The 18,845-nt window shown below is 32.9% G+C and overlaps 1 protein-coding gene across 1 annotated transcript; it reads right to left on the bottom strand.

The window, feature by feature from the left end:
- Nucleotides 1-7,575: 7,575 nt before the first annotated feature.
- LOC108904375 (3-oxoacyl-[acyl-carrier-protein] reductase FabG-like) lies at nt 7,576-18,722 on the bottom strand. Its single transcript, XM_018706895.1, has 2 exons — nt 18,711-18,722; nt 7,576-8,349 (listed from the first exon to the last, which is right to left on the bottom strand). Exons 1-2 carry the CDS (start codon nt 18,720-18,722, stop codon nt 7,576-7,578), a joined length of 786 nt encoding a protein of 261 aa, XP_018562411.1.
- Nucleotides 18,723-18,845: the final 123 nt, after the last annotated feature.

Raw genomic sequence — 18,845 nt, 5'->3', positions numbered from 1 at the left:
AATTTTTAGCATATAGTCCTCACCAGGGACTTTTGCCCTTTAAAAAAATGAATACTTTCATTTTTTTCTTTGCAATAAGCTTTAATTTATTCACGAGAAAAACGTTGACCAAAACGAAAAATTTTCCGCAGCTTTTCCAAAGCCCTATTTTCTTTAGTCCTTAGTAGGACTTATGCCAATGTTTTTTATGAGCTTTTCGAATATAATAATGTCATATTTCTAATTGGCATTAATGAGAAATTGGTAGACAAATAAAGATGTTTTTCCACATTTTCTTACAAAGTTTTCCATATTTAGGTCTCTTGCGACACTTATGCCAAAAAAATTTCGTGATAAAATCGATACTTCTCTTCAACTTACGAACATGGCATAAGTGAGAAATACGTCGCTGTACACATTATTTTTTTGAAAAGGAAAATTGAATTTTCACAAAGGTGTCCCGCAGCTCATCTTTTAAATTTAGTGACGGTGCCACATGCCATATAACCCTCATTTCCGGGTCGTGTAATCTCTCGTTTTGGTAATCAGAATTGGTCGCCTAGATCATGCGACTTAGCGTCGTTGGACCTTTTTCTTTGGGATTTTTTGAAGTCTACTGTTTATGTGAACAAGCCCACGCCTTGAAGGATTGAGCGCTGTAGTAATGCTGCATCCTTGTGCTGACTTAGATTGTAATATTTTCAAAAAATTATGGTTTCTTTAACAAGAAATTAACATGTACATTTTATGGTACATTTTAAACGTATCTGTGTCAGAGTAGGTCTTAAATTTAACGAGAAATAAATAAGGTATAAAGATGCACAGAGTGTCAAGTTTGAAAAAGTGAAGTTACGTAGCGTACGGACCAAACGGGACACCCTGTATGATTGAAAATAATTTTAAAATGTGAAAAAATTAATTTGGTGCAACTATTATTGTTACGCTGGGTTAGAAGATTAAACATTTCATCATTTATGAGTCTTTTTTAAAGCAGAAAGTTTCAGCTGTATTAATTTTATTAATTTTTTCTCAAAATGGAGAACTTTTTCATAACATCACACTTTTTCAGAATAACAACTTAATTTTAGTAGTTAGGTATGTATTTTGTTTATAAAATATATACAGGGTGATTTACAAATGGTGACCAAAAATGAAACCTCGTATTCTTTGATATTCGAATATAATACTTTTTAATATTACATAGTGGGCTGCGATAGCAACTTTGACATTCTGAGCAGTTAGAAGAAAGAATAAATAATGATTCAAGCAACAATAAATTTGAAACAAATTACATTTTCGTTATAGTTCTTCCGAAGTCAGTTGAACATGCATAAAAAAACGAGCAATCAAATTTAATGAGTTTCATGGGCGCCCTTAAAAAAGTTTTCTGCTAAAGGTAGAAAATTATAATAATTTGTATATAATGTGTAGAAAATTTCTATTATATGTTCATTTGACCAACATCATATTTTAATTATTTATGTCATCAAACAATTTTATTATATTAATGGCAAATTTCGTTTTGTTCCATTTCAAAAGGTCTCCAAAATGCCATGTTGTAATAATATTAGTAAATCAAATATCCCTCTTATTTTTCCCTTTCGCAATTGTAATATGAATGATTAATAGAAGGGTGCCTATAATAAATTAAAATTATCTAAATCACACCAAATTCCGCATTCCCGCACTGCACTGCTAGACGATTAGTCGACAACTGAATTTTGACAACGCAATGGACCAGAGAAACATTGCGCATTGCTCTTTGCCCGCACGCTCATTCTTCAACTGAGCGTATACATTTCTACCACCTGCACTTTTAGATCTGTATATGGGTATGGCTAAATAAATGTGGGAACAAGTTTTTCAAATATTTCAATGCCGAGTTGCTGCTTAGCGACCGAGCCTGGTACATACCTTGAAGATATTGGTTCTTCAATTGACTTCGGAAAAACTATACCTACTAAGAAGATGTCGGGCTTGTGTTCGTGGAAATGGAAGTATTTGTTGTTTCCGTAAAGCAGTGGCGTACTATTTTATTTGGAAAAATATGTCACCTATACCTTGTCTCTCCGCTACTGGAGCGTGAAAATTTTAGGAAAAACCCTCAGATTTCGGACAATGTTTACATACATACATGTGCCCAGTTTCAAATTATTTCCCTTACTGGTTTTTAAATTATTTCAAAAAATAAAACATATATATTTTTTTAACTTTAATACAATCATAGTCTTCGTGCCGTCGAGCAGTTAACTTGTCTGTGTGTATTGTGCCAGTTTTTGTGAAATAGCCAGCGACTATAAGTTTTTTCAAGTGTTTTATTTTAAAAATTAGCATTCCTATAGACTGCTAAATCATCAGCAAATTTGGGCATAGACTATAGTACTGGTCTCTCGGTTACCTTTCAGTACTCTCAGAGGCATAAACGAGAAAGACGTCGTCGAACTTCAGTCTAATATCTCCCGGTCTATAGTGGAGGTAACTTCCCTATGGCTGGGCGCGTTACAACTGTTACAAGGCGAAGAGGAATAGCTGATATGAAGGTATAGATACTAATAACTCACTCTCGGAGTAAATCGAAGGTTACGGGGGGCATCGATAATGTTACGCCAATATTACCAGGTTAGGTAATTCTAAAATTTCCATGGAAAACATAAATTTATAGTAAAAACATTGCTTATATTTTAATACAGGGGTCGGCATAAGTCAGGCAACGCTCTCGAAAAATCGGCATAAGTCCGACAACGCTCATAAGTCTGGCAACGCTGTCGAAAAAGATTAAAACGAAGCATGTTCGTGCTTCAGACTAGAGATGTCAAATATGATTACTTTTGAGTAATCATGAGTACCGATTACTTTCGGTTTAAGTAATCGGTACTTTGTATTCGTTACTTTGATTACTATGAGTAGTGGCTTCATAATATTCTAAATAGAATAGTAATCAGTAATTACCTAATTGATTTATTTTGAATTACAGTATTGTAAGTTATAGATGAGTAAATATCAAACCGCATCATGTTATGAATATAATCTAATCTCAATTTCTCTTAAAAAATAAATGCAGTGTTAATATCTGAAATAAGGTTTGTTTGATAAAAAAAATAATTATAATGCAACGATCAGATTACGAATATAAATATATATTTTGAAAATAAACAATCAGTTTTAAAATAGAAACTATATATTATTTATTAATTAGATTATGTATTATATACACAGTCTTATGCATATTTTTAGACTTTTATAGGAAAGATTTTTTCTAATAGAAGTAGGTATAAAAATATGGTACACAAAACAAATAAAATTGAATGCAGTGACAATATAAATACTCGTTTCGTGTCGATATAATATGAACAAGTGTCAAGTGAGCATTGCATAAGTAAGTATTCATATTCCATTAGATAAAGTACTATCTGTATTGTCTATGTCCAAGAAATAATCAAATAAGTAAAAGTAACGAATACTTTTCCAAACGAATATTCGTTACTTCGGATCCAATCGAGTAACGAGTACTCATGTAACGAATTGATACTTTTTCGGCATCTCTACTTCAGACAGTTGTGTTTGTGTCATGAATATGATAACACGTGCTCGTCGAAGTAGACGCGTTTTCAGAATGAATAACCGATACAACTTCACGCTTCAAGAAAGAGTTTTTTTTGTTAACCTCGTATCTGCGTACGAACGCGGATTACGAAACTATGTTTACCGAATTTCAACAACAATTTCCGAACTCGCCGCTACCACATCGTACAACAGTGTGGAAGACGTACCAGAAATTCTTAAAAACGGTTTAGAAAGATTTACGTGGACAAATGAACAACGATCCAACACTCGCAAACATTCGTCATTTCATGCAGGATGGAGCTTCGCCGCACTACGCGTTATGTGTGCGGGAGTACTTTAATGACGAGGATTCGTTGAGTGGCCCGCACGGTCATGTGACCTGACACCCTGTGATTTTTTCCTGTGGGGTCTTCTCAAGGACCGCGTTTTCGCAAGAGGACCACGCACCCTTCCCGATCTCCGAACTGCAATTGAAGAAGAATTTGAAACTCTTCGCGGACAGCTTGACATGCTTCGCCGGACCTGCCTCTCCGTTGAGAAACGTTGCCGTACATGCATTGATCAAGATGGGCATCAATTTGAACACTTACAGTAACCCTTTTTCGAATCCCTTTTGTAATTTCTTTTAATAATAAATATATTTTGAGGCTGCATTTTTTTCTCTTAATGCAAATTGGTTGCCTGACTTATGCCGACCCCGGTATTATAAATAAACGTTTTCAAAATTTAAAAGGTTAGGTACGTGTATCCTGTAATTTTAGTCAAAACTTTGTATCCTAAATATGTTTCAACATTTATTGTTTTATTGTATTTGAGCACATAGGTACATATTTTCCTAAGGGAATGGTCCTCCTTACGTAAGTAATGGTTCTATTACATTATATATAATAACCATTAACATTAGCCTATTATGTTCAAAAAAATTAAATTTGTAAACCATTATAGCACTAAACGTCCACAGGATGATCATTTTATGTCTGAACGTCCCAGGACTAGTATAGACGTTCAGGTGATGCCTCCACGCAACCTCCTTACGTCCGATCAACGTTAGGCCAAGATATACAGGGCGTCCTATTAATATTGCGAAAAAATTCAGGGGGAGTTTCCTTGATCAAAAATAAGAAAAAAAGTTCCTATAAACCTATGTCCAAAAATGCTTCGTTTCGGAAATACGGGGTGTTGAAATTTAGAGCAAATACAAGGCTTTTACTAATATCTGGATAACCCTAATTCCGATTTTTTTTGAAATTTGGTATATTTGTTTATAAAAATGGTAGACGTAATTTGATTTACTTTATCTATTCCAGCGGCGTCCAGGAATTCACTCCTGTTGATTTTAATAAGTAAACATATGAGACGTCACTGTTTTTTCTTAGGTGTCATATTTTTTTCTAATTATGCGATTAAGAATACAACTTTTTTGTTTCTTTACTTTTTTTTGATATCTTGCTTCGCTTTCGAGCAAAAAAATAATATCTTTTCATATGCACATTCTTAAGGGAAGTAGAAAACAAAAATAGAAATTCAATGTTTTAGTTATTTACTAATCAACTTTAACAATACATTTGAAGGAAAACAATGTAATAAGCTGAGAAACAATAACTCACTAAATAATATTTTTTTAAATAATTAATATTAACAGAAACATAAGAAAAAATATTTAACAAACAGCAATGATATGAAAAATACTTTACATACACAGGCGTTACAACAGTTGTTGAAAATGTGTACCTTCAACTCTAATACAGGCATCTATCCTACGACACACTGATTGGCGAACCCATTTAAATTAGTGCTGGCAAAAACCGGAAAAAAGTGAAACCGGTTAACCGGGTTCCGTAAAAACTGATTTCAGATAAAACCGGTTAGTCGAATAGTTGCTAAAACCGGTTATTCGAATAACCCGTTACTTGAATCGCCAAAACCGGATACCTGAAAATCGGTACTTTACAAAGACAGACCCGGAGAAATTGTCTAAAAAAGAAAAATACAAAGTCTTTACAAAAATCTGGAAGTCGGTCAATTGCAATCGGACAAATCGATGTCTAAAGAAAAGGAAGTAGATCATCGAATAATCGGATATTTGAAGATTCGAATAACCGAATAACCGGTTTTCGGATATTTGAAGAATCGAATAACCGAATAACCGGTTTTCGGATTTCATAAAAATCCGAATTATTCGAAACCGGTTAACCGACTATCCAAAAAACCGATTTCAGTTGCCAGCACTAGTTCAAATATTCCGGCTGTGTCTAATTGTTTCACAGGTTGCGACAATGCGGTTTCTTAATTCGTCTATGTTGTGCACTGGAGTTGTATAAACCAAATGTTTGAGGTGACCCCAAAGGAAAAAATCCAATGAATTTAAGTCGGGAGACCTTGCATGGGGGCCAGGGTTGTGTGCCTCCTCGACATATCCAGCGATTTGGGTAGATATTGTTCAAATATCCACGTACAACTAAACTGAAATGGGATGGATCACCATCGTGCATAACATACATTTGCAACGTTAATGACAATGGGATGTCTTCCAAAAGTACGGGCAATTCATCCTCAAGAAAACGGCTATAAACATCTCCAGTAAGCCTTGGTGGTAAAAAATTTGGGCCTATTAAGTGGTCTCCCAATTCCGACCCATACATTAAGTGAACAAACTGGTGTTGATGACGGCCTTCTAATATTGCATTTGGGTCTCGTCCGCCCATACATGATTATTATGGAAGTTCATTATGGCTTTACTAGAAAAATTCGCCTCATCCGTGAATAGTACTTCTGCTAAAAATTTAGGATTTACCCCAATTTTTTGTCGTATCCATAGATATAAATTTAATCTTAACGGAAAATCAGTCGGTAAAAGTGCCTGAACCCGTTGAATGTGATAAGGGTATAGAAGATTATTTTTTAAAATCCTGAAAATTCTAGAACGACTTGCATTTAAGTTTCTAGGAATCTATCTGGTAGGTACTTGTTGTTGGAGTGTTCTCAATTTCATGAAGTACATCTTCCTCCAATTGTAGGGTTATTGCTGCGCGGGGTCGTCCGTTTCCTGCGGTACGTTTCACTAAGACGTTGATAAAGACGGGTGAAGATAGTACGATGAGGAATTATACGATTAGGGTATTTCTGCTCATAGAGGCGCCGGGCAGCTAATGCATTACCGTTGGCAAGGCCATAAAGAAAATGCATATCGCACATTTCACTATTTGTGTAATTCATTTTGACAAGCAGAAATTGACAACTACACAGTTCAAGTACTTATCAAAATAAATATCAAAAAAAGTAAAGAGACAAAAAAGTATTTTTTATGGCATAATTAGAAAAACATATGACACCTAAGAAAAAGCAGTGACGTCTCATATGTTCATTATTCATTCATTAATCAACAGGAGTGAGTCCTCGGACACCGCTGGAATAGATAAAATAATTCAAATTACGTCAGAAGACGTTTACCGTTTTTATAAACAAACATACAAAATTTCAAAAAAATCAGAATTAGGGTTCTCCAGATATTAGTAAAACCTTTTATTTTCTCTAAATTTCAACACCCTGTATCTCCGAAAGCATTTTAGGACATAGGTTTATAGGAACTTTCTTTCTTAATTTTGGTCAAGGAAACTCCCCTTGATTTTTTTCGCAATATTAATGGGACACCCTGTATAGAAAGATTACCATAATTTTCAATATACACATATTGACATAATTGTCTTTGATCCCTTTGTGAGCCTTTGAGCCTTTGCCCTTTGTGTCCTGCTGTTTTGACTACGATATTAAATTATAATTTATAGAAGCACTATTTATAAAAAAAATAGTAGGTACTAATAATATGCAAATGGGAACAGATAATTATGAAATTTCTTTTTTCAGCAAAAATCATTTTAGGTATTAATGTTAAATTTATTTTAAAATTGTTTAATATTGTAAAATTGTTATTTTTCCCGAAATTAATATGTAGGTAGGTACTATGGAATACTTTATTTATGTACAGATGAACCGCTTTAAGAAATTATTTTGTATTATACTTTATAACGCCATTTATCTTGGACACATAGCATGCTTTCCTCCATCTATGGAAAGCGCAACCCCAGTAATAAAGCTAGCTTCATCACTAGCTAAGAATGCAATACCTCGTGCAATTTCTTCTGGCTGACCAGGTCTACCCATAGCATGAGTCTCATAAGATTTTTTGACGAATTCCGCGTATTGCTCTTCTGTCATGCCTCCGCTTTTGTGGAGGTTGGTCATAATCATACCGGGGTTAACGCTATTAACTCTGACTTGTTTTGATGCTAAATCCAAAGCTGCACATCTAGTAAATTGGACAACTGCTGCTTTGGACATGCAGTAAGCTACAACTCCTGGAAATGCTCTAAGTCCAGTGACGCTACCCAAATTCACAATATTTCCTTTCGTTTTTATTAAATGGGGCACTGCTAGCGCTGTTAAATGGTACATGGACCTGGTATTTATGTTCATTATCCTGTCATACTGCTCTAAATCAAGCGTTTCTATAGAGTTTGATTCAAGTATGCCTGCATTATTGACTAATATGTCTAGTTTGCCAAAATGTTCTATAGTTTGGCACATGATACTTTTAATATCTTCGTCATTTGTCAATTCACCGGATATTAAGAGCGGGTTGGTTTTACCCGATATATCACAAGCGACTTCTTTCAATTTGTCTAAATTTCTATCGGTTAAAGCTAAGGAAGCGCCACGTTCGGCGAAAAGTTTGGCAGTGGCTGCACCAATCCCTGAGGCGGCACCAGTAATTAAGGCTACTTTTCCATCAAACTGACTTGTTTTATCCTAAAACAAATAATTAGTATTAATTCCAGATCAGGTACAGTCAGTACAAATTTGTTGATATAGAATTGCAAGAAAATTATCGGAACAATTTACCGTGCCTTGAAATTTTCCGCCAATATCTTTCTACCTCGGGTGTAGAATGTGGTTAATTTCAAGAAAGTGATGCAGAGGTCTTGAAATTCAATCTCAACAAATGTCGTACATACTATAGGTACTATATTCTTTTTCTACAGGAAGTTTTTGTAGTCAATAAGAAAAAGTTCTTTAAATAAGTAGGTATTAGCTATCACTTAATTTTCGAGAAAGAAGGATGTTGAAGTTTGGAAAATATCTCTGATTTAGGTTAATTAAAGTAGTATAATAAGTACAATTAAAGATATAAATTTGATGAATTGGAGTATAAATTTATTAACCAATAGAAAATAATCTCCCAGAAATTCGGCGCCGCTAGATTTTTCGTAAATTGTTATTGATACAGTTATCTAGAGGAAATAGTAATATAATTTTGCCTTTTACATTTTATTTGAAAAAATACTAATCTAGTTATTGAGTACTTAGTTACACTTACACACTACCAAGCACTTAAATATATTTAAAACAATTCTGTAATTACACGTTTATTAAAATATGTTGATATAATTTTGTTTTAAAAAAATACGACTTTAAATATAATATTAACATATGAACAAAAGTTCAAAATATCATTTCAGTAAAAATTGTATATGCAAAAAAATGTAAAATTTTTGCACCAATAATAATTTTTGTAACTCCCGATTTTACGCTATTGACATATTTATACCTACAGGGTGTTAATGATAAGTATTGCCAAACTTTAATGGCGTATTCTACCAGTGGAAATAATCAAGGTTTGCCGTATAAAAGTTTTTGATAGGACGCTTCCCTACGGAGATACAGGGTGTTAAATGTTTCAAATATTTGTATTATTTTTCCTGTAACTTCACTGGCATAAAAGATTGAGTGATACAATTTGGGGGATGACATTTTTTTATTAGGGACTATTTTTTCCATGGATAACTTATTCCAAAATACACTCCAGTGGCGTAGTTATTCGGGGAGTAGGGGACATTTTTTGAAAAAAAATAAATAAATAAAAATCGTACGCAACTGTTGTTTTAAATAATTTTAAATGTGTTTAAAATGTACAGTCAATTTCTGGCAATAAAGTACTCTTGTGAAGTATTCGTAAAATTTACTGGTCTTTAGATAATTGGGAAATCAAATAAGAATATACTTAAGTACCTACGTTGCTATTTACCATTTTCTATTGATTGCTAAATGTGTAACAATAAATTCAATACCTAATATTTGAGAGATTTCAAAACACTATACAACATCACAAGAAATGTTCAAAATGCTGTCCTTGGGATGCAATGATCGTCTTACACGCCCCATAACTCCAGCCGTATTATGTATGGTTGCGAAATCCTCTACAATGCGCTGGGAAGTACTTCTACATTGGGAACTGGAGTACGATATACCATAGTTTTAAGGTAGCCCCAAAAAAAGTTATCCAAGGGATTAATGTCGGGGAAACGAGCCGGTCAAGCAATGGATCCTCCTCTACCAATAGGATACTTATTATTCAGCAACTGCCTAATCGTAAGGCTGTAATGAGGTGGCGCCCCATTATGCATATATCACAATAATTGACGTAACCTCAATGACAATTCTTCTAGAAGTGGTGGTAATTCTTCTTGTAGGAACCTTTGATAAATTCTACCATCGAGGGTTCTGGGTAAAAAGTAGGGACGAATTAAGTAATCGCCCACAATGCCTGCCCAAATATTTAGGAAAACGGTACTTGGAATCGACGTTGAGGAAATAAGATGCGGATTTTCATCCGCCCATTGGTGGTTATTATGATTAATATGACAATTCGAAATGTGTGAATTTCGCTTCATCGGTAAATAATATTAATAATTGAAAATAAGGCTGTTCGCATTGTTATAAAAACTACTGACAAAATTTAATCCTCGGTTTACAGTCATTTTCATTTAATGCATGAACTCGCTAGACATGATATGGGCGTAATTGCTGCTCACGTAAGACGTTCCAGATTGTTACATGTGATATACCTAAATCTGTTGATATCTGTCTGGTACCGGTAGATGGGTCTTCATCTACAGATTCCAAAATTCTGTCTTCCAAATGAACTGTACGAACAGGTCCTTCTCTTGCTCGACGTTTTGGTAGCGACAATCATGCAGTATCACGAGCTCGACGGTGAACGCTTGAAAAAGTATTTCGTTGTCGGACAACGTGGATTTGGAAAAGCCTGTCTATAAAGTCGTTCAGCTTGGCTGGCATTGACATTTGGTCTACCGTATGTAAAGTGTATATCTGCTAATTCAATAGTAGTATCACGGACCATAACTAATAGAGAAACGCGACAAAAATGTGTAACAGTTTCAAAATTACGACTGTTTTCTAGCAACAACTTGCCACCTACGGTACTGGTATTTTACAGTTGAAATGAATTGAATACCATATTTTTTTTTATTAAAAAACTGTTTTTAGTTGTATGAAAAATAACAAACTTTTTGCAACACACAAAACAGTGGCATTGTACCTATAGTGTTTTGAAATCTCTCAAAAATATTAGGTATTGAATTTATTGTTACATATTTAGCAATCAATAAAAGATGACAAATAGCAACATAGGTACTTAAGTATCTTCTTATTTATTTGATTTGCTAATTATTTAAAGACCAGTAAATTTTACGAAAAACCAATGGCGTACGTTTTTTTTTTCAAAAAAGGTCCCCTACTCCCCCAATAACTACACAACTGGAGTGTATTTTGGAATAAGTTATTCAGAGAAATACAAATAATTAGTAAGTTTCATTATAAAGAAAAACATTTAAAAAATTTAAAATTTTCACCCCGGAAATCTGATGCAGTATAATCTTGTGTATAACACAAGATATAAAATGTGCTTTCGTCTGAAAACTAAAATGACTTGATTTGATCAAAGTTTGTATGTTTATATGTGGACTCTCTAAATTTTAAACTTGAAAATTATTCTTTTTTCTCTTTTGTTGTAAAAACTAGAATATTAACCTGGATATATAAACATTGAAATAGGTAATATTCAAAATGTAGACTCGATTTTTTTAATACCGGATACTGGCCTATTTATAGGATGTTAATCTTCCGCATGGAAAACTTTTCTAGATACTCCCTATAAAGTGATTTCTCAAGGGATTACATATTTTGAAACTATTGTGAATCACTCATTGCTTTGCCGCAGTCCTGTGCAAATAATGTGGCGGTTGAACCTTAAATTTGATGCCTATAGGAGACGTCACTTCAGTGAAATTGTTGAAAATTTATTCTTTATCGAATTTATTTGCATTTACCTACCCATCTACTGTTATGTTTAACTTAGTTTAGATACGAGGGTCATTCGAAAAGTATGACCACATGACTATGGTATTTGTCAAATATGATCTTTATTTAGATTTTTCAGATACGGTCAGTGCGTTTAGTTGCCTGTTTATAGCAAATAGTAAAGTGTAGTATTGTAAATATATTTTTATATTTTTTAAGAAGTTAGTAAAATTGATATTCGTGGTGCAGTGCCGGAACCAAAACTTTTATTAACTAGCCTTACCTCCGTCACTTTTAAATTGTTGAAGTTTCATTCTGGCTGTAGTCCTGTAGCTCGAACTTCAATTTTATAAATTTTCTTTTGTTTTGCTTTACTCGATCAGCACAAATATATAAATGCATTCATCCAAAATTTAACAGCATGCCATCTAAAGGACTATGTTTACAAATATCATAATTATTTGGTTCCACTGGATTAATTTCTGAGAACTATTTGAACGACTCAGTATTTGAGAATTTGAATATTTGTTAAATCTACAGATACTCATTCAATTGAGTAGATAGAAAATAGCAATACGTCATAGTTTTTTAGTTGCTTATATGTATTTTAATAAGTTGTACCAATTATATTTTACCCAATATTTGTCTGGTTCTCCAGCAGTAGTCTATACCTTTACCTATATTAGCTTTGTTTTGGTTCCGACACATAACGGTTCTAGGACAGTTCAAATCAGTTGACCATTCCATTCATAAGAACATCTAAGCCAAAACATACTGACAATATACTTGGGTAACTATTTTGAACTATTCTAAGACTGGCAGAACCAAAACAAGCCTCTAGTCTGACGTTTTTGTAGAGTTAGTTGAATAGGCCAAAAATTTTCCTGAATGAAGAATAAATGGCATGATTATTTTTTCATGAAACACGAAACATTTTGAATTCTGTACAAGTTCGAGTTTTCGCAGGACATTATAAAGTATAATAAGGCCAGTATGTATAAAGGATTTTTCACGTATCCCGCGTTCATTAAAAGTTTTAAACTTCCAGTTAAGTACATAGAAATTTGAAATTTTGAAAGCTATCTAGGTTCAATTCATTATTTTTAAATTAAATATTTTCAAGTGTGGGGTACTTCCGGTTTCGCCGGAAGTGAAGTCATCTCCGTTATTTTAAATGGAATATCCCATTTTTTATATCATTTATCAATTCTAGGAGTTATTTTGAGTAACTTCTATCACCACATCCATGCCTTAAAAATTGATGCAAATTAACGGAAGTTCCTCTTTTATAAATAATCGCAATTATCTCCTAAATCGTTGAACATAAGTATCGGAAACCTGCATAATCGACGCAGAATTTAATTCTACATATTCTTGACTAATACAATCTAAATATCATCATCTATTTTCCAGGCATGGATGTGGAAGTTACTCAAAACAATTCCTTGAATCGGTAAATAATATAAAAAATGGGGTACTTATTCCATTTAAATTAACGGAGATGTACCACACTTGAAAATATTTCATTTAAAAAGACTGAATTGAACCCAGACATTGTCTAAATGCCAAATTTCTATTGTAACTGGAAGTTTAAAAACTTTTAATGAACGGATTACGTGAAAAACCCTGTATACATCATTAAGTAGAATATAATATCGTACCTCAAAAATCGTAGTCCGAATTTCTTCATTTCAAGTTGAAATTTTATTTAAAAATTTACTTGATAAATAAGGTATTAGTGCTTTAGTAACCAGTAGTACCTGTTCACTTATGTGAAGTTTTCCTACCATTCCCAGCTCAGTGAGATAAACAACTTAATACTCGTAACTTTGAAACAATTTTAAAGCAAATACATTTTCATGTATATTTACTGATTTAACAACGCTCCTGACAGGGGATATATGCGCAAATCAACGTAATCTGATATTCAGTATATTCGTAATTGATAAACACACATTTCGTTCATATGAAGATATTTATTTTTGTACAAATATTGTAATAATAAATTTTAATATCTATGTTCTTAGAGTATACTTAATTTTTTAGTTAATATACAGGGTGATTCACAACTTATCCAAAAAAATTTGGGAATAGATGCGGCATGAGAAATGGAGTCAATATTGTGAAAAAAAATTTTGTAAAATCCTTATAGTTTCTGAGAAAAAAATTATTGAAGTTATAGCACATTAAACCACTACTTAGCTGAACAACTGTAGTCTCTGGCATCATTCGCCACGTAGCCTCATCGACTCCGAATACTGAATTCGGATTTTGCAATCGTTGTTGCGATATTTACCTGTTATCTGTGGTTTTTATAATACGTTTTTAGTAGTTGGTGTCAAAAATGGGTAGTTATATTCACTATTTATACTCAAAACTTAGTGCAGCAACGTTTTAAATGCTTTTCCAGTTTTTGACTTTTCTGCTGTTGCATTCAGTGTAAAAGACAACTTTTCGGTTGGTTGTCTCTGATTACACAGCCCCACAAAAAAAAAGTGGCAGGTCCGAAAGACAAGACCATGGTATCCATGTGGTTTTGGGGTCGCTGAATCCGAATCCGGTGTCCGTTTGACACGATTAGCTCTGGTTTAAGGTCAGTTCAAGGTCAAATGTAGAAAATCAATTGTCAAACATGAGAAGTTACTCGTAAATATAGTTTTCATATTCATTGCCCCAGAATCTTCATGACGATGACAGTGGTTTGTGGTTAAATTTTTGCAACTGGATAAATGAAAACAATTTACAAATACATTTACTTTATTGATGACGCTCAATTCACTTGTGATGCATGGAACTGTTCCAATGAATTTCAGATGTCAGAAGAAAATCTGCGTTGAAAAGTAACTTTTGGCATCGATTCGGTATTAACGCGTAGTGTGGTATGATTAATATCACAGGCACACAAATAAAAAAAGTGAGTTGACCTGGAGACCGCACTAGGCTATCAATATGTATTTTGACACGCTGATGTAAATCCGTGGTTAGTTTCATACCAGCATCCACAGGTTTGGAGTAAGTCGCTGAAAGTCATGGAAAAACCGACTAATGGGCATTAGCAATGTTTTGAAAGAAAATATTTGGAGTAGATAAAGCTTAATCTTATGAATATTAATGCTCCGTACGGTAGTTCGTCTTCTTAGCCCCTCTTAATAGAGTTATTTGGGAAAATTTGAAAAAAAATACGAGAAATTGTTATTAGAAAACTACATCTACAGGGTGTCTGGTAAGTATATGATAAGTATATGGCATACTCTCCGAAGTGTATAGGAGAGGTCAAAATAACCCTGGCTTGTCATTTTATAAAGCTGAAAACTGAATTTTTAAATACTGTGGTCATTCCTATTCATAAAAGATACTCTACATTTGTTTTGATAAAATTAGCCGCTTTCGAAAAAAATCAGTTTTTGTATAACACTGATACAAGCTACATCATTTTCACGTACATGCCATGTCTCCCGCTGATTACCCTGCAAGAGTCAATTACAAAAATTGGTTTTTGCAATGATTTAGGCAACATACAAATTTTACTAGTATTATTTTGTTCACGAACGAAGCCGGTTTCACCCGAGACGGACTAATAAATTACCATAATTTGCATATCTGGCAGGAAGAAATTCCCCATGCAATAGTACAGACAAAGCACTAACAAAGATGGTTAACCTATGGGCGGAGATTATTGGGAATCATCTCATTGCACCGTTTTTTTTAAGACATATGCCATATACATATGGTGCCATGTATTTGCAATTCTTGCAACAGAGCTTAAACGGTTTATTAGAAAATGTACCCTTAGAAATTAGAAACCAGATGTGGTTTATGCATGATGGTGCACCACCCCATTTTAGCAATTTAGTTCGTCAGTACTTATCAAATACTTTTGGTAATCAATGGGTAGATCGAAGTGGGCCTGTTTTATGGTCACCGAGGTCACCCAACATCACTCCATTGGATTTTTTTTGGGGAAATTTAAAGAGCCTTGTGTACTCAACGCCAGTTCACACTAGGGAAAACCTGATAAAAATAATAACACACCATTGCAACGAAATTCGATACAATTTTGGAAATTTGTTTCAAGTTCAAAGAGAAAATATCCGGCGGATAAGGAAATGTATAGCCCATTTCGTAAACAAGAAGAAGCAAATTTTGAATTTTTAACATCCTTGCATTTAAGTAATTTGGAAATGTATCAGAATAAATTCTTCTTGCCTCCACACAATTGCCGAGTGCTTGTCCATAAGTTATATGCATGTCAGCATTAATGAGATGTAATAATAATAATAATAATAATGACAAATTTTATTATTTTAATACGAAGTATTAATTATGATTATTATTCGATTAGTTATTATGTTTAAATGTTAATAATTAAATAAATGTTTAAACGTGATACAAAAACTTAAATTCTTCGAAAACGGTTAAGTTTATGGAAACAAAGGTAGAGTACATTTTTTAAAGAGGAATGACGAAGGTATTTAAAAATGCAGTTTTCAGCTTTATAAAATGACACCTGTCAAAATTTTGCCCAACGAGTGTGGTGGCAAGTCCGTTCCTGACTTCCCTGATAGTGTAAAACATCTACTGTCGCATAGTTTTATAAGCCTTTATGGCCTCCATAGAAGATTACAATTTCATGAAATTATACACATCGGTTCAAAAGTTAGAACCGAAAAGGTAAATGGTTGGGTACCTCTTTGGGGCTCTGTATCTCCTGTAAGGGGCACTTTTGGATTTTTTTATGACAAACTAGGGTTATTTTCACCTCCCCTATACACTCTCGAGAGTATGTTATATACTTACCCTGTATAAATTTATTTGGATCAGTTCAAGTCTTATTCCTATTAGCCCAGTTACTGTAGCTGATAATATAGTAATACCTCCGAATCTTTTATAACTGCATCGACTTTTCTCAAAATTTAGAATTAGGCTCATCTTACCCCCACTTCAAAAGTGCGCTAGATGTGCTTTTTGTTCTTAAGGGGTGAAAACCACCCCTTATTGGAAAAAAGGGAAAAATATAAATTTAAGCATTTTATGTAATCAAATCTTTTTTATTTATGCAGTATGAGTAATTTCATGTGTTATCTAACATGAAACTTAATGTATTCCAGATTTTCAACCCGGAAAAACCTTTAAAAACCACCCCTTTGGATAAAAATAATATAACATTTTTTTTCTTCTTGAAACGTTTTAATCATGCATTTTTATCAAATTAAAAATGATTTGATTAAAAATCTTTTTTATCGATTGCAACTTTTCAACCGTAGAAAAATACCCCTTCTTTCGAAAATAAAATTAAAAAATCCCTTAAAAATTACCGCTTACATTTATAAATTTTTACTTTCCTTTTTAATAATAATAAATACAAAAAAAAACATTATAATTATATGTAAATGATTATTCGTCGTCACTGCTATTCTCTTATTATTATTATGTGTGTGATGTGTGTGCGTGTGTGTATTATAATATAGTACTGGTTTATATACAAATGGTTAAATATACACATACTAAATACGTATATATACAAAAAAAGGTATAAATGCTTCAAAATTCTTGACCTAAATTTTCCTAAAATTATCACCCATTACACGTGTTTATTTTTTTGACGATAACTTTCTTACTTTTTAAGATTTTTAATCGCACAAAGGCTCATTTTGCAGTGAATTGTAAGGGCTACGTGAACTGTTGAGTTGATCTTTTTTAAGCCCTTCATTTTTAAGTTTGAAGGGTTTAAAGGGCTCGAAAAGGGTGGTTCTCTCATTCATATGATAACTTAAAATGGAGATATCTCGATTAATATTAATTTTAGAGGAATAAAAAATAAAGCAAAATCTTCAGCAAAAATAGAGCTAAATTTTTTCGTACACCCTTTAATTTTAAAAGTTACAGCATAAAAATCGAATTTTTTTCAAAAATTTGAAAAATTTATATTTTCAAAAATTAAGTTTTTTTTCGAAATCATGCTTTGTAAGTGAGCCAAAGACCCAGAACATATTTGTAAATGGATTGCATTTAATTTTAATTCTGTCGCCAAAGGCAACTGATTTGTTTATTAACTTTTTTATAAAAAAAAATGAAACTATCATGTTATTTCGATGATATTTACGTTAATTTTGATTCTAAAGACTTTTAAAACAGCTCATTTTAAAGGTTTTTCAAAGTACTTTCAAAAAAGGTTCAAATAGTTTTTTTCCTAATATTTATGGCTTTGGCGTTATTTAACGTTAACTGGTTCCAATTTAGTTTTTAGCTAACATATAATAATGTTTAAAAATCCATAACTCGGTTTATATTGCAATTAGAGAAAAATAAAATAATGCCATTAAATTTGTTTTTTTATTACCTTCGTTTTTGTTCATTACAACTTTTTCGTTAAATCCAATGGTTTCAGAGTTATTTGCAAAAAACTGTTCGAAAAAAAGGACTTTTACAGTAAAAAAGCAACATTTTCAATGGCGAATTATACGGAAAGTATTGGATTATCCAAAAAAACTTATATAACATTTGTTACTTAAAATTGACTCCTCTATCGATTCATGTGGTTATTTTGGGCGTAAAAATTTCCACCCCCAAGAAGGGGTGGGAATCACTCCCGGGGCAAAAGCACACTTCGGCACTATATAAGTTTTGTTCCTTGAGGCATTCCCCATATTCAGTCAAAATTTCACGTCAATCGGTTCAGTTATAAAAAATTCAGAGGTAAAAACCCTGAGTAACTGGACTATATGTATTTTAACACACTGAACACGAATCTGATACTGATTAAGTTTGCAAGCTTTTCCTACATAAGTTTCTAAAAAGAAAGTTGGATCTAATAATATTCTGTAATTTTGAATGGAAAAATTCAAACTCCAAAATATTTCTCACGTTTATAAAGTACCACTGCATTTAGTTTCTCTATTTTCATTTTGAATTTATGTCATTATTGTATGAAATTCTATCGTCGAAAACGGCTCGAACATGTTACAATTTTCCTCATTATTTGCTATGGTATATTTTGTAAATATATTTACCCTTTTCGACATTTTTCCTACTTTTAACATTTTTCCAATATCTATACGTTACACTTTTTATGTGTGCAGTCTGAGACTATAATCGGCTTTTTTTCTGTTTAAATAAGTTTGTTTGCAGTGAGTTACGAGGTGGCT

The sequence above is a fragment of the Anoplophora glabripennis genome, unplaced genomic scaffold (genome assembly GCF_000390285.2).
Source record: "Anoplophora glabripennis isolate ALB-LARVAE unplaced genomic scaffold, Agla_2.0 scaffold115, whole genome shotgun sequence".
Classification (NCBI taxonomy): domain Eukaryota; kingdom Metazoa; phylum Arthropoda; class Insecta; order Coleoptera; family Cerambycidae; genus Anoplophora; species Anoplophora glabripennis.
This window is presented reverse-complemented; position numbering and strand designations above follow the sequence as displayed.